This window comes from Pyrus communis, chromosome 2 (genome assembly GCF_963583255.1).
Source record: "Pyrus communis chromosome 2, drPyrComm1.1, whole genome shotgun sequence".
In the NCBI taxonomy this organism is placed as follows: domain Eukaryota; kingdom Viridiplantae; phylum Streptophyta; class Magnoliopsida; order Rosales; family Rosaceae; genus Pyrus; species Pyrus communis.
The window spans coordinates 8,934,410-8,951,552 of record NC_084804.1 but is presented as its reverse complement, the minus strand read 5'-3'; the positions used below and the strand labels follow the sequence as shown (position 1 = coordinate 8,951,552).

Sequence of the window (17,143 nt, the reverse complement as noted above, 5' to 3'; positions counted from 1 at the left end):
CCCCTTTCCTTTCATTTTCTCCTATTTGAACGGTCACAGTTAAGTCACGTCAACATCTTATATTATTGTTTTATAGAAAGATAAAGACAAAATAGAGAATGTGAAAGGAGGGGATGAAAATAGATGGAAAGATGAGGGAAGAGAATCCTAGTCCGGAATTAAAACCCACTTAAAATTTCCATAACACTATGTTTGGGTGAAAAAATTTAAGATTACTAAATAATTTAAAAATGATGGAAATTGAAATGACGAGATTTTATTTTCTAGAATTTGTAAATTTTTGTGTTTGGTTAACCTAAAAAAACAATGGAATTGAATACAGAATTTGTTATTTTTAAACTCTCAATCATAGAAGTTGAGAAATGACACCTATTTACATGGAATTTGAACTTGGGATTTAGAGGTCACAAATTCCAAGTTTTTTTTCCATGAGGAAATTCTTAATTTCTATGTTTTTGAATCCAAACAAGAGAATTGGTGCCTGTCAATTTATAAATTCTGATTTTTACCAAAATTCCATGTTTATTTCCCTCATCTAAACATAGTGTAAAGGAAATTTGTAATTTCCCTCCACATAACAAAAATCATAACTCAATCTCCACAACTCCGAATTTGATTCTGCTATTACACACCCCTATGAAAACTAATTTAATAAAATAAGAAAATATGAGAAATTAGAATTTAATTCAAAAGTCTACAAATACTCAAGACATCCAACCAAGAGCATTTCTCAAGGATAAAATACAGTATTTTAAGGCACGTGTTTATCCAGTTTGGTTTCAACCAGCCTTGACTTTTCAATTTGTGCTCTGTAGCACTTCCAAAATAAGTCAGGATTTCGAAAGCTGGACATCTTTTAAGAAACCGAGTCTCCCCTTTTGACATGCTAGGTGCAACCAAAGCAATGTCATGATTGTTTTCCCAAGCCCCATCTAGTCGGCTAGAATCCCATTCAGTCTTTTCTCATACATCGTTACAAGCCAATCCAAGCCAATATGCTGATACTCATGTCAAGGCCACTGCTTGAATGCCAAAGATGCGATCAAACTGCAGTGACGGATGGGCGGCAATTATAACGAATGTCCGCAGCTGCATATGTTCAGAGGTCCGTGGGTGTCTTGTAGTTCACAAAAGATGCAATTTTACGAACTCAGATACTTGTTTCAATTCAAGTAGATTGAATTTTGTTGATGCCTATAGGACGAGTCCTGCTCACATGTTCATCATTAAAATCATATTGCATCTGCCCTTTGGCAAGCTGTACAGGCGCTTCTAAATGATTTTCGTCTTCATTTATCTCAATCTCTGATAAATGGCTTTCTGAAATGGACAAATGGCCATTACTTCCCACCTGTAAATAGAGATATGTCATGCCAACCATTCATAAACTGCACAATTCAGCATTGGCAAATACAAACACATACAACTTACACAACGACGACCACTGACAACGTTTGAGATGCTTTTCTCAGTCTTATAGGGTACAACGAGATTGCTTTTTGCAGCTGCAATATAATTAACCCCCCACCTCTTCAGACGCAATCATAGGTTTCACTCCGTAATTAATAAAATACATTAAAGTGCTGCACTTAACACTTTTAAAAAGAAAAAAGAAAAAACTCTATATAGCATATTTAGAGTATAAAATTCACAATAACAGAACATGAGGCTGCTTATGTAAGTTGCAAATACAGAAAACTAAGTATTGGAGCCAGATCTCTATTCCAAAATTTCATGACTTTGTTCCATGTGATTAATCAGGATTTACTTGATATTACAGAACCTTCCCGGCCAGCAAACAGTTGCACTGTTTTCAGATAAATTGGTCAGCTCAACTATAGGACTCTATCTTACACTCTTGATCAACTACATTACGAACTACGCTTCTTTCACCTTTGCCTGACATCCCTGATCCTATGGCGGCATAGACTTGGGCCAAAATACTAAAGTACTAAAGTGTTGGCTGACGTACTTTTCCTTAACATATTCTAGTATCATGGAAAGAATTATTGTAACCCACAACATATGCACATAATTCCTTGCATAATTGGCATTACTATCATGTATACCATCAACTTGAGTTAAAAAGAAATATCATATATTTACAGAATAGAAGGGAAAGACTCACAGTTATATCATCAGACTGTACATCATAATCATCATCAGCAGCAGCATCAATGTCTGCTCTTTCTCCTTAAGATTCTGTTTAAAATGTATTGAGTATTTTAGTCAAGCTAAAAGTAAAATAAGTTTCTACGTAAGAATGTCAATGAAATAACCACCTTCAACTTACTGGCATTCAATTCAGTTGATTTGTTAGTATCATTTTTGTCCATTTCTTTGCATTGGATACTTGGCTGATCTTGTGTAGGATATTGCTGAACAGGCTTGTAGCTGTCCCCAAGATTTTCTGCCAACATTGTTGAGTACCTGGAAATTTCATGCAGAAGTGTCATTCAGTTCACCAGTTCACCAGGACAACAGCAAGAAAACAATTATAGCACACAGAAAACAACAACTAAGACCATATCAATTAACCATGAAAACTACTTCACCTCTCAGTTTGACCTAGAAGGAACTTAAGCTTATCAAGTGCCTCTGTTATGCTTATAGTAGAACAGCTCCTCCGCTGCCTGATCCTTCTTGTTGTGGTGCATGTTGTAATGTGGTGGTAATATCTCTGCCACAGGATGACACAACACGGTACACATTTATCAAGTTGACCAACATATACTTGGTAACATAAGTATTCGTCTGACAACATAAGTCATTCATCATGTCTTTAGACTTAATTAGTAACATAAGCATTCGTTGACCACATAGGTCTTTTTGTTGAGAATGAATCTCACATTGATAATAGGATGGACTTTGCATGGGCTTATAAGTAAGTTAGACTACTCCTCATATTGCCAATTGGTTTTATGGTAGAACCTCAACTTTCTTCATGGTATCAGAGCATAGGTTGTCCCATGTGTGAAGCCAAATAGCCACATGTGCTCCGCGTCACCCCGTGTCCAAAATTCGCCACACGTGAAAGGCGTGTTGAGAAGAGATTCCACATTGATGTGAAAATGGACATTGCATGGGCTTATAAATAAGTTGGGCTATTCCCTATATTGCCAATTAGTTTTCTGATAGAACCTTAATTTTCTTCACTTTTATCAAGTCAAAAAACTTAATAGTAGCATAAGTATTTGTCTAACAACATAAATCTAGCAATAGAACAATACCAAAACCAGCGTAGCCTTGCTTGCAACTGCACGATATGACCAATGAAATTCTAAGACAATGCTATAGAGTAGAAACTCCTATCTGCAGCCTGGTGCAATATGATGTTTCCATCGCAGTCGATCCTCTCATTCAGCCTTGACAAATACAGTGTTAAAGATTAACACCAACCTATTAAACTCAGTCGGTACAAAAGAACTACATTGTTCTAGTTCCTACTCTTTGCCCCCTTTCACAGATAATGAAGAGATGAATTGCATAAGATCTGTCTAGAAGATTCTAGCAAGCAACAATGAAAATGGTAGTGCATGCACATTGAAAATGCTAGTTAATTCTAGTGAATTATCTAAATAAAATATCTTAAGATTGTTGTAATGGAATGTTAGTGAAAATTCTAATAAGTAATATAAAAGTTAGTGGCTGGAAATGCACAAAGCCAAGTGCACGGTATTAGGCTAGATCGGTTATGCCATGTATAAATATAAGGTGCAGTGCTATGTAAGTAATTAAGCAAAAAGTAAGAAACTAAGAAGAAATTAAGAAAGTAAGAGAGTAGAACCAGAGAGTAGAACCAAAAAGTAGGCAAGCAGAGCTGCAGTAGCAGGAGTCGTCTTGTAAGTGTAATAATATTTTGCGTCATTGATGAGAGTTGTGTTATAATATTTTGTGAGTATAATACAAGTAATCTGTTTACTTATTTTATCTCTCCAACACTTGTCTTATAGTTGTGTATTTTAATTTTTCTCGACTTACAGTAGGTTTGCTTTTGATAAGCTTGAGAGTCGGGTTCTGACGGTGCTTAATTTCGAAAAGAAAAATGGTGCGTTCGTTATAGTTAACATGCTTGACTACCTGAGGATTCTCTGCTCAAGAATCTCCTCCACAACCGGCACAATTCCTGTAATAGTTGCCCGAGGATTCTACGCCGCCCAACAGAGATATCCCAGGCCACGCGTCACCTTCTTTCTCTTTTCACTCACCTTTCTCTCTGAGTTCAAATCTTATACTCTCATTGGTTGTTATTAGATTAGTTTAAATTTAAAATTTGTATCTTAAATCAATTAAACCAAATTAATCTAACACTAATCAATGAAGCATCACCCCTATCTTATAGGGTGAGCAAATATGCACTCATTATTACAAATATTGTTCTCCTTTTTAGCTGAGATAAATATTGTGAAGTCGCCATGCTGGATGGATGGTCAAACCAATTGTGAAGGCCAAGTATTATCTCTTAATTATCACTGAGGAGGATGCGAGTATTGGTGTATAAGAGAAGCATATTAGTCTAACCAACTGGATTATGCTTAATTATGATTTATTTTTTAATTTTATTACAAGCGATATCATTATTTTAATTTACACGAAAATGAGAGGATAGATTTTGACCCGGATAGAAGAAAATGATTTTATTTACCAAAATAATCCATTACTTAATTAAGGAACATAAACACAAATGATGATTACAAATCAATAAAAGCACGCAAGAGACAATCTTTAGCACACAATGCTAAGGGTATGTGTCGACTTTCATTGGCTTGCTAGTCAGGACTTGTGTGACATATTGATTAGTATATTCTGACAGTACTCGATATTATGAACGACTGAGCATAAGCGTAGCGAAAATTAAAACTTAAAAAAAGATTTTACGAAACACGTATCAATCATTTTATTTAAAGGGGTGTGATATCCACACATCCTATTTTACTTCTCACATACTTTTTTAATTTTCAGCTGTCGGATTAGATAAATTGAAGAAAATCAACTAACATAAATTATTAAGGAATTTGTGAGAAATAAAATGGAATGTATGAATAATCCACACACCCCTATTTAAAGTAGAGGAAAAGATATCAGCACTAGATAAAAATATTAATGATAGAATAAAATAATAAAAAAAGGAAGCCTTTTCTTCTTCTTTCTTCCTCCTTTACTCACTTCACACCTTTCAAACTATTTTGATCCTAATTTCCTCATACAGTAACGAAATCACACGAGGTCGGAAGCTATAGTTTCGTAGCGAAGCGATCTTCTATCTCATACCATACCCACCCTTTGAAAACCATTGTATAAAGAAAACGAGGTCCAAACATATTGACGTTTTCCGGCTACTTTTCTCTGATTTCAGCCAATCCCGCTGGAATCTGGCCTCGATGATTCTCCCTTCGTGGGCTTTCCTCTAGCGTAAGTATTTTCCCAAGGTTTTAACCTTTAGTTTTGGGATCAATTCATGATTTCGAATTGTAATTCGATATTCTGTATGCATATTTGAGATGATGCATATAGGGAAGAACCTTGAAATCCTAACCTCATTTCGGTTCTTTTTAGAAGTTTAAGGGTTGGGTTTGTGTTATAAGCATTAATGTTATTCCATAATCGAGGCCAGATACATTTGAATATTTTGTGTGTCATATCTGTCCTACCCTTTATGCACTGAAAAGAACATTGCTGAATTTGTATGTGTTGCAGCCTAGGTTTGTGCACTTAATTAGAGTTCTAAAACTACTGAGTGATTCTATATTTTTCCCATGGCATTGCCAGATGCTGATGCTGAATATTTGATTGGACAATGCTATTATTAGAGTATTATATGACTCTTGTTTTGGCCATGGATTTGTTGGTGCTTCTTTATTTCATTCTTTCAGCTGATGAAGAGCTTAAGACTGCTAGGAATTTACATTTTTATTTTGAGGCACTTGGATAAACAGTTTGGTTTTTCTATGATAATTATTAAGGATCATTGATATGGTTGGGCTGGTGTACTAGTTACGAATAATTATACGAATGTTATAGTTTAGGGATTGCATGTTATCCTATGGCCTGAGATGTTTGAAATGGTACCAGGCATATTGTTTAGGTTGATAAAAATTCAAACTTTGATTAATCGTCTGAAGATGTTCTATGTTTTTGTTTTCTAGAGAGAAGGCAGAAGAGCAAAAGACTTTCTGTATATTTTTCTTAATCTCCAAAGACAAAGTTACAAGACTATATCTTTCCACAGCCGGTCTAAAACCAGATTCTAGAACTAGGGACCTAGTACTCCTCTTCGACCATTAATGGTTCTTGGAGGATATCATCCATCCACTTGGAAGAAGATGAGAATGCTCAGTACAATTAAAAGTAAAACACCAGCTGTAATCTTTCTAAAACTAGGAAGGGAAACTAGCCGTTGAATTTAAAAAGTTCCTTCTAATTTTAGTAAGGTCTTCATTTCTTCATGCTTTTCTGCTTCCTTTCTGATTTCATCTGCAGGATTACCTTCTGCAGGTTGTCTCTAAAGCTAGGAGGCAGCTTAATTCTCAACAGCCTCTCCTAAGCTGCTTACTGGCTTCACTCCTAACTTCATCCTCAAGTAATTGAATCGATCTTTAGGCAAGGCTTTTGTAAATATATCTGCCAACTGTTCTTCACTTCTGCAATACTTCACATCAATGGATCCTTGCTGCAATGCTTCTCGAATAAAATGATACTTCCTGTTTATATGTCTGGTTCTCTGATGAAAAACAGGATTTTTGACCATTGATATTGCAGACATGTTGTCACAAAACAATGGTGTTGCATCAGCTTGCAATTCACCAAAATCATCCAACACAAATCTTAGCCAAATGGCTTGAGCTGTTGCTCCAGCTGCTGAGACATATTCAGCTTCTGCAGTTGACAATGCAACTGTGTTTTGCTTGACTGAGGCCCATGAAAAAACACCACTTCCAAAGCTAAATGCATATCCAGATGTACTTCTACTGTCATCTTCACTTCCAGCCCAATCTGAGTCACAAAAACCAATCAAAACAGCCTCCTTGTCCCTTGTGAATTTAATACCATAGCTGAGAGTGCCTTGAATGTATCTGAGAACTCTTTTAGCAATTCCCATGTGTTTTTTCGTGGGACCATGCATGAATCTTGATAGCAAACTAGCAGCATACATTATATCAGGCCTGGTTGCAGTTAAATATAACAAACTGCCAACAATCTGCCTAAATAAACCTTCATCAGTCAGCTCACTTCCATCAATTTTCTTCAGTTTCTCACCAGTGGAAAGAGGAATTGTCACAGACTTACAATCCTCTAGTCCAAACTTTGCAAGTAAGGACTTTGCATACTTACTTTGATAAATGGTGTAAGAGTCCTAAGTCAGTCATCTCATATTTCTGCATCATGTCCCTTTTAAACTCACTGAGCAATGTATTGCTACCTCCAGTGTATACTATATCATCAACATATATAGAGACTATGATCATATTCCCTTCATCATCAGTTCTAGTATATAAGGTAGCCTCACTGATGCTTCTTTTGAAATTGCAGCTTGTGAGATAAGTGTCAATCTCACTGTACCAGGCTCTAGGAGCCTGCTTCAAACCATAAAGTGCCTTCTTTAACTTATAGACCTTGTGACTTGCATTTTTGACTTCAAACCCTTCTGGTTGCTCAGTGTAAACCTCCTCCTCAAGTACTCCATTCAAAAAAGCTGATTTAACATCTAATTGGAACAGCTTCCAACCCTTCTGTGCTGCAAGGGCAATTAAGGTTCGAATTGTATCTAACCTTGCCACTGGAGCAAAGGTTTCATTATAGTCAATGCCAGGTTTCTGAGCATACCCTTTTGCCACAAGCCTAGCCTTGTGTTTTTGAACTGATCCATCTAGATTCAGTTTGGTTTTGAACACCCATCTGACTCCTATAACAGGCTTGTCTGCAGGTCTTTCCACAAGCTCCCAAGTTCCATTTTTCTCAATGGTTTCAATCTCAGCATTCATTGCTTCCTTCCATGCATTGTCTTCAATAGCTTCATGATAGGTTTCAGGCTCAATGATAGTCATATGACATCTTGCATAAATGTCTTCCAAGCTTCTCAGCTTCTCAGGTGTATTACTTGGTGTTGAGCCTTGACTAGTACTGCCATTGTTACTTCCAGTGGCTTGTTCATCACCAGACACTAATTGTGTGATATTTGGAGAGTCACAGCTTTGAGTTTCATGAATGTGCCCTTCTGGTTCAGTTATCTCTGGATTCTCATTTTCAAAACTGAGTGGCATGAAAACAGTTTCTTCTTGCTTGCTTTCCCAATTCCATGATTTGCTCTCATCAAATATAACACTTCTTGAGAGTATGATCTTCTTAGTTTGAAGATTATAGATCCTATAACCTTTCTCACAGCTGCCATACCCCATAAATATTCCCTTGTTTGCTTTATCATCAAATTTCTGTCTCAGATTTGATGGAATGTGGCTGTAACAAATACTTCCAAACACTCTCAAATGTTTTACACCTGGTTTTCTTCCTGTGAAAGCTTCAAATGGTGTTTTACCCTTCACTGAGATTGTAGGACACCTATTCTGCAAGTACATTGCAGTTCCAACTGCTTCAGCCCAAAAAATCACAGGAATGTTCTTCTCAGCCATCATTGATCTGGCCATTTCACAAATAGTTCTATTTCTTCTCTCAGCAACACCATTTTGCTGAGGGGAGTATGCCACTGTTAACTGTCTCTCCATTCCAATATTAGAACAGAAATTCAAGAATTCATGGGAGGTATATTCACCTCCTCTGTCACTTCTCAGCTTCTTAAGCTTAAAACCACTTTGCAGCTCAACAAAAGCGTTAAATTTCTTAAACACATTGAACACATCAGATTTGTTCCTTAGAAAATACACCCAACACATTCTTGAGAAGTCATCTATGAATGTTATGAAGTATCTGTTGCCACCAACAGATTCATTTTGCATTGGTCCACAAACATCAGTGTATACCAGTTCTAATGGTTGACTAGCTCTCCAAACTTTCTCTTTATCGAATGGTTCAATATGCATCTTCCCAGAAACACAACTCTCACAGACTTCCTTCATCTCAGATAATGCAGGCAATCCAAGCACCAATCCTTCTCTCTGCATCCTTTTCAGACTGTTAAAGTTCAAGTGACCAAGCCTTTTATGCCAGATCCTTGACTCTTCTTCAATTGAAGCTTTTCTAGCCACTGCATTTATAGATTCAAAGGACAATGGAAAGCATCTGTTCCCAGTCATAACAACCTTTGCTACCACATTTTCAAGATTACTATCATCAAATATCACAGCCATGTTACCACCAAATAGAACATAATAACCGTGTTCCATCATTTGACCAACACTTAACAGATTTTCATCTAATCCTGGAACCAGCAGCACTTCATTTATGTATCTTTTCCCTCTTCTTGTCTCAACTACAAGTGTTCCTTTTCCTGTGGCTTGAACGAGATCACCAGTACCCATTTTCACTTTGCAGGTCACTGACTTATCAAGATTGATCAATAAAGACTCTTGAGAAGTCATGTGATTACTGCAGGCACTGTCCACAAACCACACAGACTTACTTGATGCAATTGAACTTGCATGACAAGCATAGAACATTGTTCCTGTGACCAGATCTTCTTCCTTTGCACAATTTGCAACTTGTTTACCATTATCACAGTCCTTAGTTAGATGACCAAACCGACTGCACCTGCAACATTTGGGTTTTCCTCTATATCTGCATATACCAAAGTGATATTTGTCACATACTTGGCATAGTGGTTTCACATTACCTTGACTGCCACTGGTTTGTTTGTTGTGTGCAGGAAACTTGTTGTTCCAGCCACCACCAGTACCATTATTCCAGCTGCTATTCTGACCCCAGTTCTTTCCCTTCTTATACTGACCAAACTTTGGATTTGATTTATACTGAGACCCTTTAAAATTTCCAGTGCCACTTCCATTTCCTCCAACTTTAAGACTACTGAAAGCCCTCTCAGTACTTGTGTATTTGTCTCTTTCATCATGCAAATCTTCCCTCTTATCATAAACTTTCACTGAGGCTAGGACTTCTTCAATCCTAATAGTATCTAGATCTCTGGTTTCTTCAATAATCGACACTATGGACTTGTACCTTCTACTTAGACTCATCAACAGCTTTTGAACAATCCTTTTTTCTGTTACATCTTCTCCTAGAGATTTCAAGTTGTTTACTATCTCAAAAAACCGAGCCAGGTAGTCATCCAGAGATTCAACATCATTCATTCTTAGATATTCAAAATCAGCTCTAATGGCTTGTAATTTCACAGCTCTTACCTTTTTGTCTCCTCTGAACTCTCTTCTCAAGATTTCCCAGGCACCCTTTGCAGTCTTCTCATTTCGGATTCTGGGAAAAAGTTCATCAGTGATTGCTCCTTGAATAAGACTTAAAGCCTTGGCATTCTTGATCTTCTCCTCCTTTGTAACAACTGGTCTTTCAACTGGAAAGTGCTCTGACTCGCTTTCTCCTTCTTCCTCAGAGGTCTCCTCTCTGGAAGTTTGTTGTCCAGCAAGACCAATTTCAACCACATCCCATAGATCGTATGCTATGAGAATGGTTTCCATTTTTACAGCCCAAAAATCGTAGTTTGAACCATTAAATTGTGGTGTTCGTAAATCACCACCGGAGGAGCTTGATCCGGCCATCTTCTCAGGTAGCACAGCACAAATGGTTATAAAGGTACCACCTTTAACCCTTTCTGGATTTGTATCTTCACAGAATCACGTCCCTTCTTCGAAATCAGACCTAGTGCTCTGATACCATGTTTGAAATGGTACCAGGCATATTGTTTAGGTTGATAAAAATTCAAACTTTGATTAATCGTCTGAAGATGTTCTATGTTTTTGTTTTCTAGAGAAAGGCAGAAGAGCAAAAGACTTTCTGTATATTTTTCTTAATCTCCAAAGACAAAGTTACAAGACTATATCTTTCCACAGCCGGTCTAAAACCAGATTCTAGAACTAGGGACCTAGTACTCCTCTTCGACCATTAATGGTTCTTGGAGGATATCATCCATCCACTTGGAAGAAGATGAGAATGCTCAGTACAATTAAAAGTAAAACACCAGCTGTAATCTTTCTAAAACTAGGAAAGGAAACTAGCCGTTGAATTTAAAAAGTTCCTTCTAATTTTAGTAAGGTCTTCATTTCTTCATGCTTTTCTGCTTCCTTTCTGATTTCATCTGCAGGATTACCTTCTGCAGGTTGTCTCTAAAGCTAGGAGGCAGCTTAATTCTCAACATGAGAACTAGTTCCTTGATTAAGATTAATGGATTATCAAACATTATACCTATTCTCTAATTGAATACATTGCTATGTTTCTGAGTTCAAGACCAATTTAATATGGCGGGTCGGGTTCTTTGTTGTTTGTTTGGCATGCTTATTTGATTAACTAGTGCAAATAAATGTTATAAAATTTAGTGAAGTTATAAATATACTGGATTCAATGTGAGGTGGTTGTTTTCAAACTATTACTTACAAAGAGAAAATATAGGCAGCTAGTTTTATCTGCCTATGTATCAAATTATATACATATCTTCCTCACTCATTTTCGTTATGTACTCCAATTGGATTAGTTATAACGAACCGTTCTATTTGCTACAACTAGTCTGGCTAGTTATTATCAGCTTATAGTTAAATCAAGTTGATGATTCACGATTTGAAGCTATATGTATATATGTCTCATATGCCTAGACAAGCTATACAAAGAAAGTATACCGTTGATATTAGTTATTCTGATTACATGTATGTAGTAATGACTTGCAATGGTGATAGAAGTTTATTGAAATGGTGAACTATGAATGGCTTGATCCGTCTTAGGGTACGTAGGTTAAATGCAGCCATATGATAAAACTAAATTACTATACCTTTGACACAATGATTTGTGTTTTGATCATATCTCAGAGGCGGGGCATGAAAGGAGAAAAGGTATGTGGAGACATCACGTGTCGATCCTGGACATATCTCGGGAATGGGGCGTGACAATAACATTGTTAAAATAAGGGAGGAAATAAGAAAAATCCAAAATATACAAATGAGAACAATATATAAATACTGGTGTTGCAAGATGGTAAATCTACAACGCATATTGTGCTGTGACGAAAAGTTATATGATTCAATACGCCTTATTCTAGCCCCAAATTGATCTCTTCTTGTGAAAGCCAAGAGTGCGGCCTAAGGGTTTGAAAAAGCAGGCATCAATTTTCCGAAACATGACTTTGAAACATTGATACATAGGAAACTGAAGCAGGCCGAACAGAGGGACCGGGAAAAAGGCAATAGGGTAAAGTAGAGACATGGTCCATTTCTTCTTCACGCGAATCAAGAGCAAAATAGTGGCAGCGAAGGCGAGCATGGTGGTTGCCATGGAGAAGAAGAGCAAGATGAATCCCAGCATGACCTTGTGAGGAATGCTTTTAACGAAATATGGGTACTCGAGAGGGGAGGAGAGGACCGAGAGAAAGAATGCCACAGAAGATAATGAGCTGGCGATTGCCACAACGTCCATGCAGGTGAAGAGCAAAAAAAGAGGATTGTCTTGGAAAACAGGACGGCCACTTTTGTCGTTAAAACCCCCAGGAATGGCGTAGGCGGCTGCAAAGACCACAGTGGCCACTAGCACCGCCACGGTTGAGCATGATTGAGCCGTTTCTTTTACCCATTCTTGTGCGGACTTCAGAAGCTCGTCATGCCCAGCGTTGAACAACTCCTCCGCGGTCTGATCGTTGTCGTTGTGGTGCATGATGTAATGAGGGGGTAGCATCTCTCTTATATGCTGATACAAACACACGTACGCATTCATCATGTCAACGTATGGATTTTTGTAATAAAAGTATTTGTCTAACAACATAAGTATTTTATAAGGCCCGTAGACCTAATCAGTAATACAAATATTTGTGTAACGACATAAGTCTAGCAAAAGAACATTACCAGCATCCAGCGCAGCTCTTCTTGCAATTGCATTGCAGGGCCTATTAATTTCTGAGACAATGCTATAGAATAGTAAGTCCTATCTGCAGCCTGGTGCAATATGGTGTTTCCCTTGTGGTCTATCCTCTTTTTCAGCTTCGACATCAGTGTTGGTTTGCTTTGGATAAGATCAAGGATCTCTTTCTGACGGTGCTTAATGGCCAGATGCAAAATGTTGCGTTCGTTTTCGTTAACTTGCTCGACTGCCTGAGGACGCTGTTCAAGTATCTCCTGCACAATGGGTAAAAATCCTGTGATAGTTGCTATAAGCAATGGGGTAGTGTTGTAAACTTCATTCCTCGCCTCCTTTTTCAATTTGGTTACTTCCTTATCTTTTTCGCATCTATCCGATTCGGTTTTGTCACCTCCGTCATCACCATTTGTCGTATCCGATCTGGTCCCTAGAGAAATGGTCCTGATTTTTGTGTTCTTGTTAGTAATCAACCAATAAGGGTCGTCCAATTCGACGAGCAATCCGATGAGTTTCTTCAGTGATTTTTTGTTTTTCTTCTCCTTCCATATCATGTAGATTATCTCAACAAGCGGGCCTCCAGTTCCTGTCCATCAAATAATCAAGCATATGTATACATTAACTAACGGGTCACCGGGAGATGTTATCGGCACTCTAAAGAAATGATCATGCACTCTTCATCTTCTCATGTAATCATAAGGAATGAGTAATTAATGTGTTTTGTAGAGTTCCAGTAACACGAGTTCGCCTTGATGAAAATGCCCTGAGGTAAAGGCAGAAAGTAACAGACCTTTAGCAAAGGAGTCCAATAATGAATAGTAAGCCTTCATGACAACTGCAAAACATTTTTATGCATGCAACTTGGTTAGGAACATTGAAAAAATCCAATTGAAGAAACGCTTTATGCTCTTGGTAGCCGTTTAATTGTTCGATCAATTAATTAGATTACAAATTTGATTACCTGCAATCTTGTTCCGAAAGATGGATTGACGGGGATGGTTGCTATCCATGCTGCTCTCCACATCATCCTTCTGATTTGGTGTGACCACATATCCTCCATCAGGAAGGCCTGCATATATAACGACATTAAGTATGAGATTACTGCTCCTTCAAAAAATGGAAAACTAACCAAAAATCCTTAAAAACTTAGTTTTAATGACAAATGACAAATAAATATGTAAGTCAATAGTACCGGGAAAGGTAAAAATGTGATTTTTCATTAAAAGTAAACAGTACCAAGAGTGTTTTGTTAAAACTTTCTTAAAAAAATGCTTGCTCCTGTGTATATATAGCATGCGTACGAGCGCACACATATAGCAGTTTGTAGAGTAATGGCACGTACAATTATAAATTAGCATCTTCCATTTGATTTTTTCAAAATGTGGCACAAAGGCAGTTGGCATTTGGGCTAGCAACTGAAGGCTTGTCAAATTTCTATCTTCCCTTAGGGACGCTAGATATGGGTACTTGTCCAGTAACCAAAGAGCAATTTCTGCATTGTGGAAGACAAAAGAGCAAAAGCTATTAATCTGCACTACAAATAATCGTGTGCATTTTCTCAGGGAGAGAGAGAGAGTGACCGAAATGTTGTGCAATGATTGCCATATGAAGAATGGACTTTCTGTCATCTCTGTGGAAGTGCTTCCAAGGATTGTCCCCCGGCAGTTTGCTGGCATAAAACTTGACCAAGTCAGTGTGACCGAGAGCAGCCGCCCTGAAGAGAGGAGTTTCTCCTAAATAGTTCCGAGTCTCCAGCAGCTGCACCTTAGAATTCTCTAAATCCCGAACGTCACGCAGCTTCGTATCGAAGTCTTTATCTGTACTACTAGTACTGATGGTGACTTCTTCTCCCGGAACAGGATCGTTGAAGTTGCTCAACAAGTACTTTGCCGCTTTCTCATTGCCGGACACACTCACCTCATGGAGAGTATTGTTTCCGTAGCTATTCGGAAGCCTCAGAGCGGATTTCACATCATGGTTGGTTGAATTCCTGAGTATGTTGATAAACATTTGGAGGACTTCTGTGCCTTGTGATTTGCTGCTGCGAGAAGCCGCAAGGTGAAATGCAGTGTCCCCCTCCGCTGTCATCTTATAGAGCAGTTTTTCCGCATTCCCCTCGAAGTATTTCGTCACGTCTTCCCATTTCTCCTCCATGGCACTTTCGTAGGGACTTTTCAAGTCTTTCATTTGCCTTAACCTATTGTCTCTCTCTTTCTGATCCGGCTGGACCACGTTTTGATCCGGCTGAACCATTAGCGTTTTCCAGTACTCCATTTGTAGTGTACAAGATAGGTTGGGGCTTGTAATGTGGTCGTTGTTGCTTTGATTTATATGCTAGCTGCTACTGCTGCTACTATATGCTTTACTTAATTAAGTAACAAAAAATGTTGAATGATAAAGCATAAAGGATCGAAAAGTTAAGGTTACTAGCTGCTTCTACTGCTGCTTCAATGTACTTAATATATGCTTTTGCTTTGCGATGAATTATTTAGATATAGTACTTTGCAATTCTTATTTTTTAAACGAAAACCCACATAGTTATAAACATTCAAATAAAACCCAAATTAAAATAAAAAATAAAAAAAACTCCCAAATAGAATAGTAATTGACCTATTATTACAAAATATTTACAATTTGTACCACAATACACAAAATATATCAATAAATGTCATTACTCACCTTAATTACAATGAACAAATTGCACATATTATTACAACTAAAATATATATATATATATATATATATATATATGTATGTATGTATGTATACGCTCAAATGTATATAGTACTACCATAAGCTCCATATATATATATATATATATGTGTGTGTGTGTGTGTGTGTGTGTGTGTGTGTGTGTGTGTGTGTGTATAGTTTACCTATATATAGTACTACTATACATTCAAATATATATATGTAAGTATGTATGTATGCACACTACATATATGTTCAAACATATTATACTAATTAATCTACCTATATGTGAATTTATGATGAGTAAATAACCTTCATTATGTAGGTATTTTGTTTTGTATGTATCATCACATTTTACTATTATATGTACAAATAATAGGTAAACTAGTATTGAATAAAATAATAATATTTTTTTATGTAGGTAAATTATTCTGCGTATGTTGTATTTGTTTTATTATGTAGGTAAATCATGTTGCATATATTGTGTTTGCTTTATTATGTAGGTAAATTATTTTGTATGTATTTTGCATATATCAGGTTTGCTTTATCATATTATAGGTAAATTATTTTGTATGTATTTTGCATATATCAGGTTTGCTTTATCATATTGGTAAATTATTTTGCATGTATTTTACATATAGTGGGTGAATTATTGTGACAGCCCGTTCCGGAATTTTCGAATCGTAAGGGTGAAATGATGATTTTGCCCCTAGTGTGATCTTTTGTTGTGTGGTTGTTTTTGGATTGTTGTTGGTAGGTTGTGGACCACACACACACTCCCCCACACCTCCCTCACCCTTTCCCTGCCCTGCACCCCTGTCCCGAGCCTTTCTCTCCCCCGTTTCCTATTCCATTTGTACGGACACACCCAGAAACCCTCCAAATCTTCACAGATCGAGGAAACAAAGTATATATTCTTGCTCATGAGGTCCGTAGAAGTTCAACCATACCCATTTCAGGTAAAGATACTTTCGTTTTCACGTCGAACTCGGGATACCCCGATTTGGTCACTGTTCATGCACACGTTAATTCTTGTGTTTTTGGGAATTTCAAGCTTGTAGGAAGCTTGGTGGGGTCCTTAGGAGGCTCGGGGTGGTTCGTTTGAAGGTTTTGGACGTCGGGATCTTAAGTTACAAGGTTGGCCGGAGTTGGTGGTGTTTTCCTGGCGAGATTCCGTGTGTTTTAGCACTTGAAAGTGGTATGGATTTGTTCCTCTCGTTGTAAGCTTCATTTTGGTACCAATTTTGTGAAATTTGGTTGAAAAACGAAGAAGTTACAAAGTTTTGAAATTTTCACGATTTTCCGGCGCCGGCAACGGCGCCGGAGCCTCGCCGGAGAAGACGACGGAATATTCCTAACGGCGTTAACTGACGCCGTCAGTGTGCCAGGCACGTGCCTGCGCGTGGCCGACGCGTGCGGCGGTGGAAATTTTTTCTAAAAATATGGGGATGTTCCTGAGGTTGATTAGATCACGTTGGTGTAT

General features: G+C 37.6%; 2 protein-coding genes and 1 long non-coding RNA gene across 4 annotated transcripts; all 3 read right to left on the bottom strand.

The window, feature by feature from the left end:
- Window positions 1-603: 603 nt before the first annotated feature.
- Window positions 604-2,425, bottom strand: LOC137722250 (uncharacterized). 2 transcript variants are annotated; one of them, XR_011066746.1, is made up of 3 exons: window positions 2,294-2,425; window positions 2,129-2,202; window positions 604-1,351 (listed from the first exon to the last, which is right to left on the bottom strand). It is a non-coding gene; the product is annotated as an uncharacterized lncRNA (long non-coding RNA). The 2 variants fall into 2 exon arrangements; XR_011066747.1 differs by lacking the exon at window positions 604-1,351 and adding an exon at window positions 1,367-1,505.
- Window positions 2,426-11,511: 9,086 nt separating this feature from the next.
- LOC137724691 (ankyrin repeat-containing protein ITN1-like) lies at window positions 11,512-14,467 on the bottom strand. The gene is made up of 4 exons (XM_068463421.1): window positions 14,437-14,467; window positions 13,931-14,038; window positions 12,960-13,555; window positions 11,512-12,804 (listed from the first exon to the last, which is right to left on the bottom strand). Exons 1-4 carry the CDS (start codon window positions 14,465-14,467, stop codon window positions 12,160-12,162), a joined length of 1,380 nt encoding a protein of 459 aa, XP_068319522.1. The 3' UTR covers window positions 11,512-12,159.
- On the bottom strand, window positions 13,770-15,349 carry LOC137727064 (uncharacterized). The gene is made up of 3 exons (XM_068466003.1): window positions 14,312-15,349; window positions 13,931-14,038; window positions 13,770-13,804 (listed from the first exon to the last, which is right to left on the bottom strand). Exon 1 carries the CDS (start codon window positions 15,241-15,243, stop codon window positions 14,494-14,496), a length of 750 nt encoding a protein of 249 aa, XP_068322104.1. The 5' UTR covers window positions 15,244-15,349; the 3' UTR covers window positions 13,770-13,804; window positions 13,931-14,038; window positions 14,312-14,493.
- Between the last annotated feature and the right edge of the window lie 1,794 nt (window positions 15,350-17,143).

Excerpts from the sequence above, each read along its gene's own strand:
- LOC137724691 (XM_068463421.1), bottom strand. The coding sequence starts at position 14,467 with ATGCAGAAATTGCTCTTTGGTTACTGGACAA. Across the intron at positions 13,556-13,930 it reads CTTTCGGAACAAGATTGCAG|GAACTGGAGGCCCGCTTGTT; the intron begins GTAATCAAATTT and ends TTTGATGGACAG. Across the intron at positions 12,805-12,959 it reads AAGAGCTGCGCTGGATGCTG|CATATAAGAGAGATGCTACC; the intron begins GTAATGTTCTTT and ends TGTTTGTATCAG.
- LOC137727064 (XM_068466003.1), bottom strand. The coding sequence starts at position 15,243 with ATGGAGTACTGGAAAACGCTAATGGTTCAGCCGGATCAAAACGTGGTC.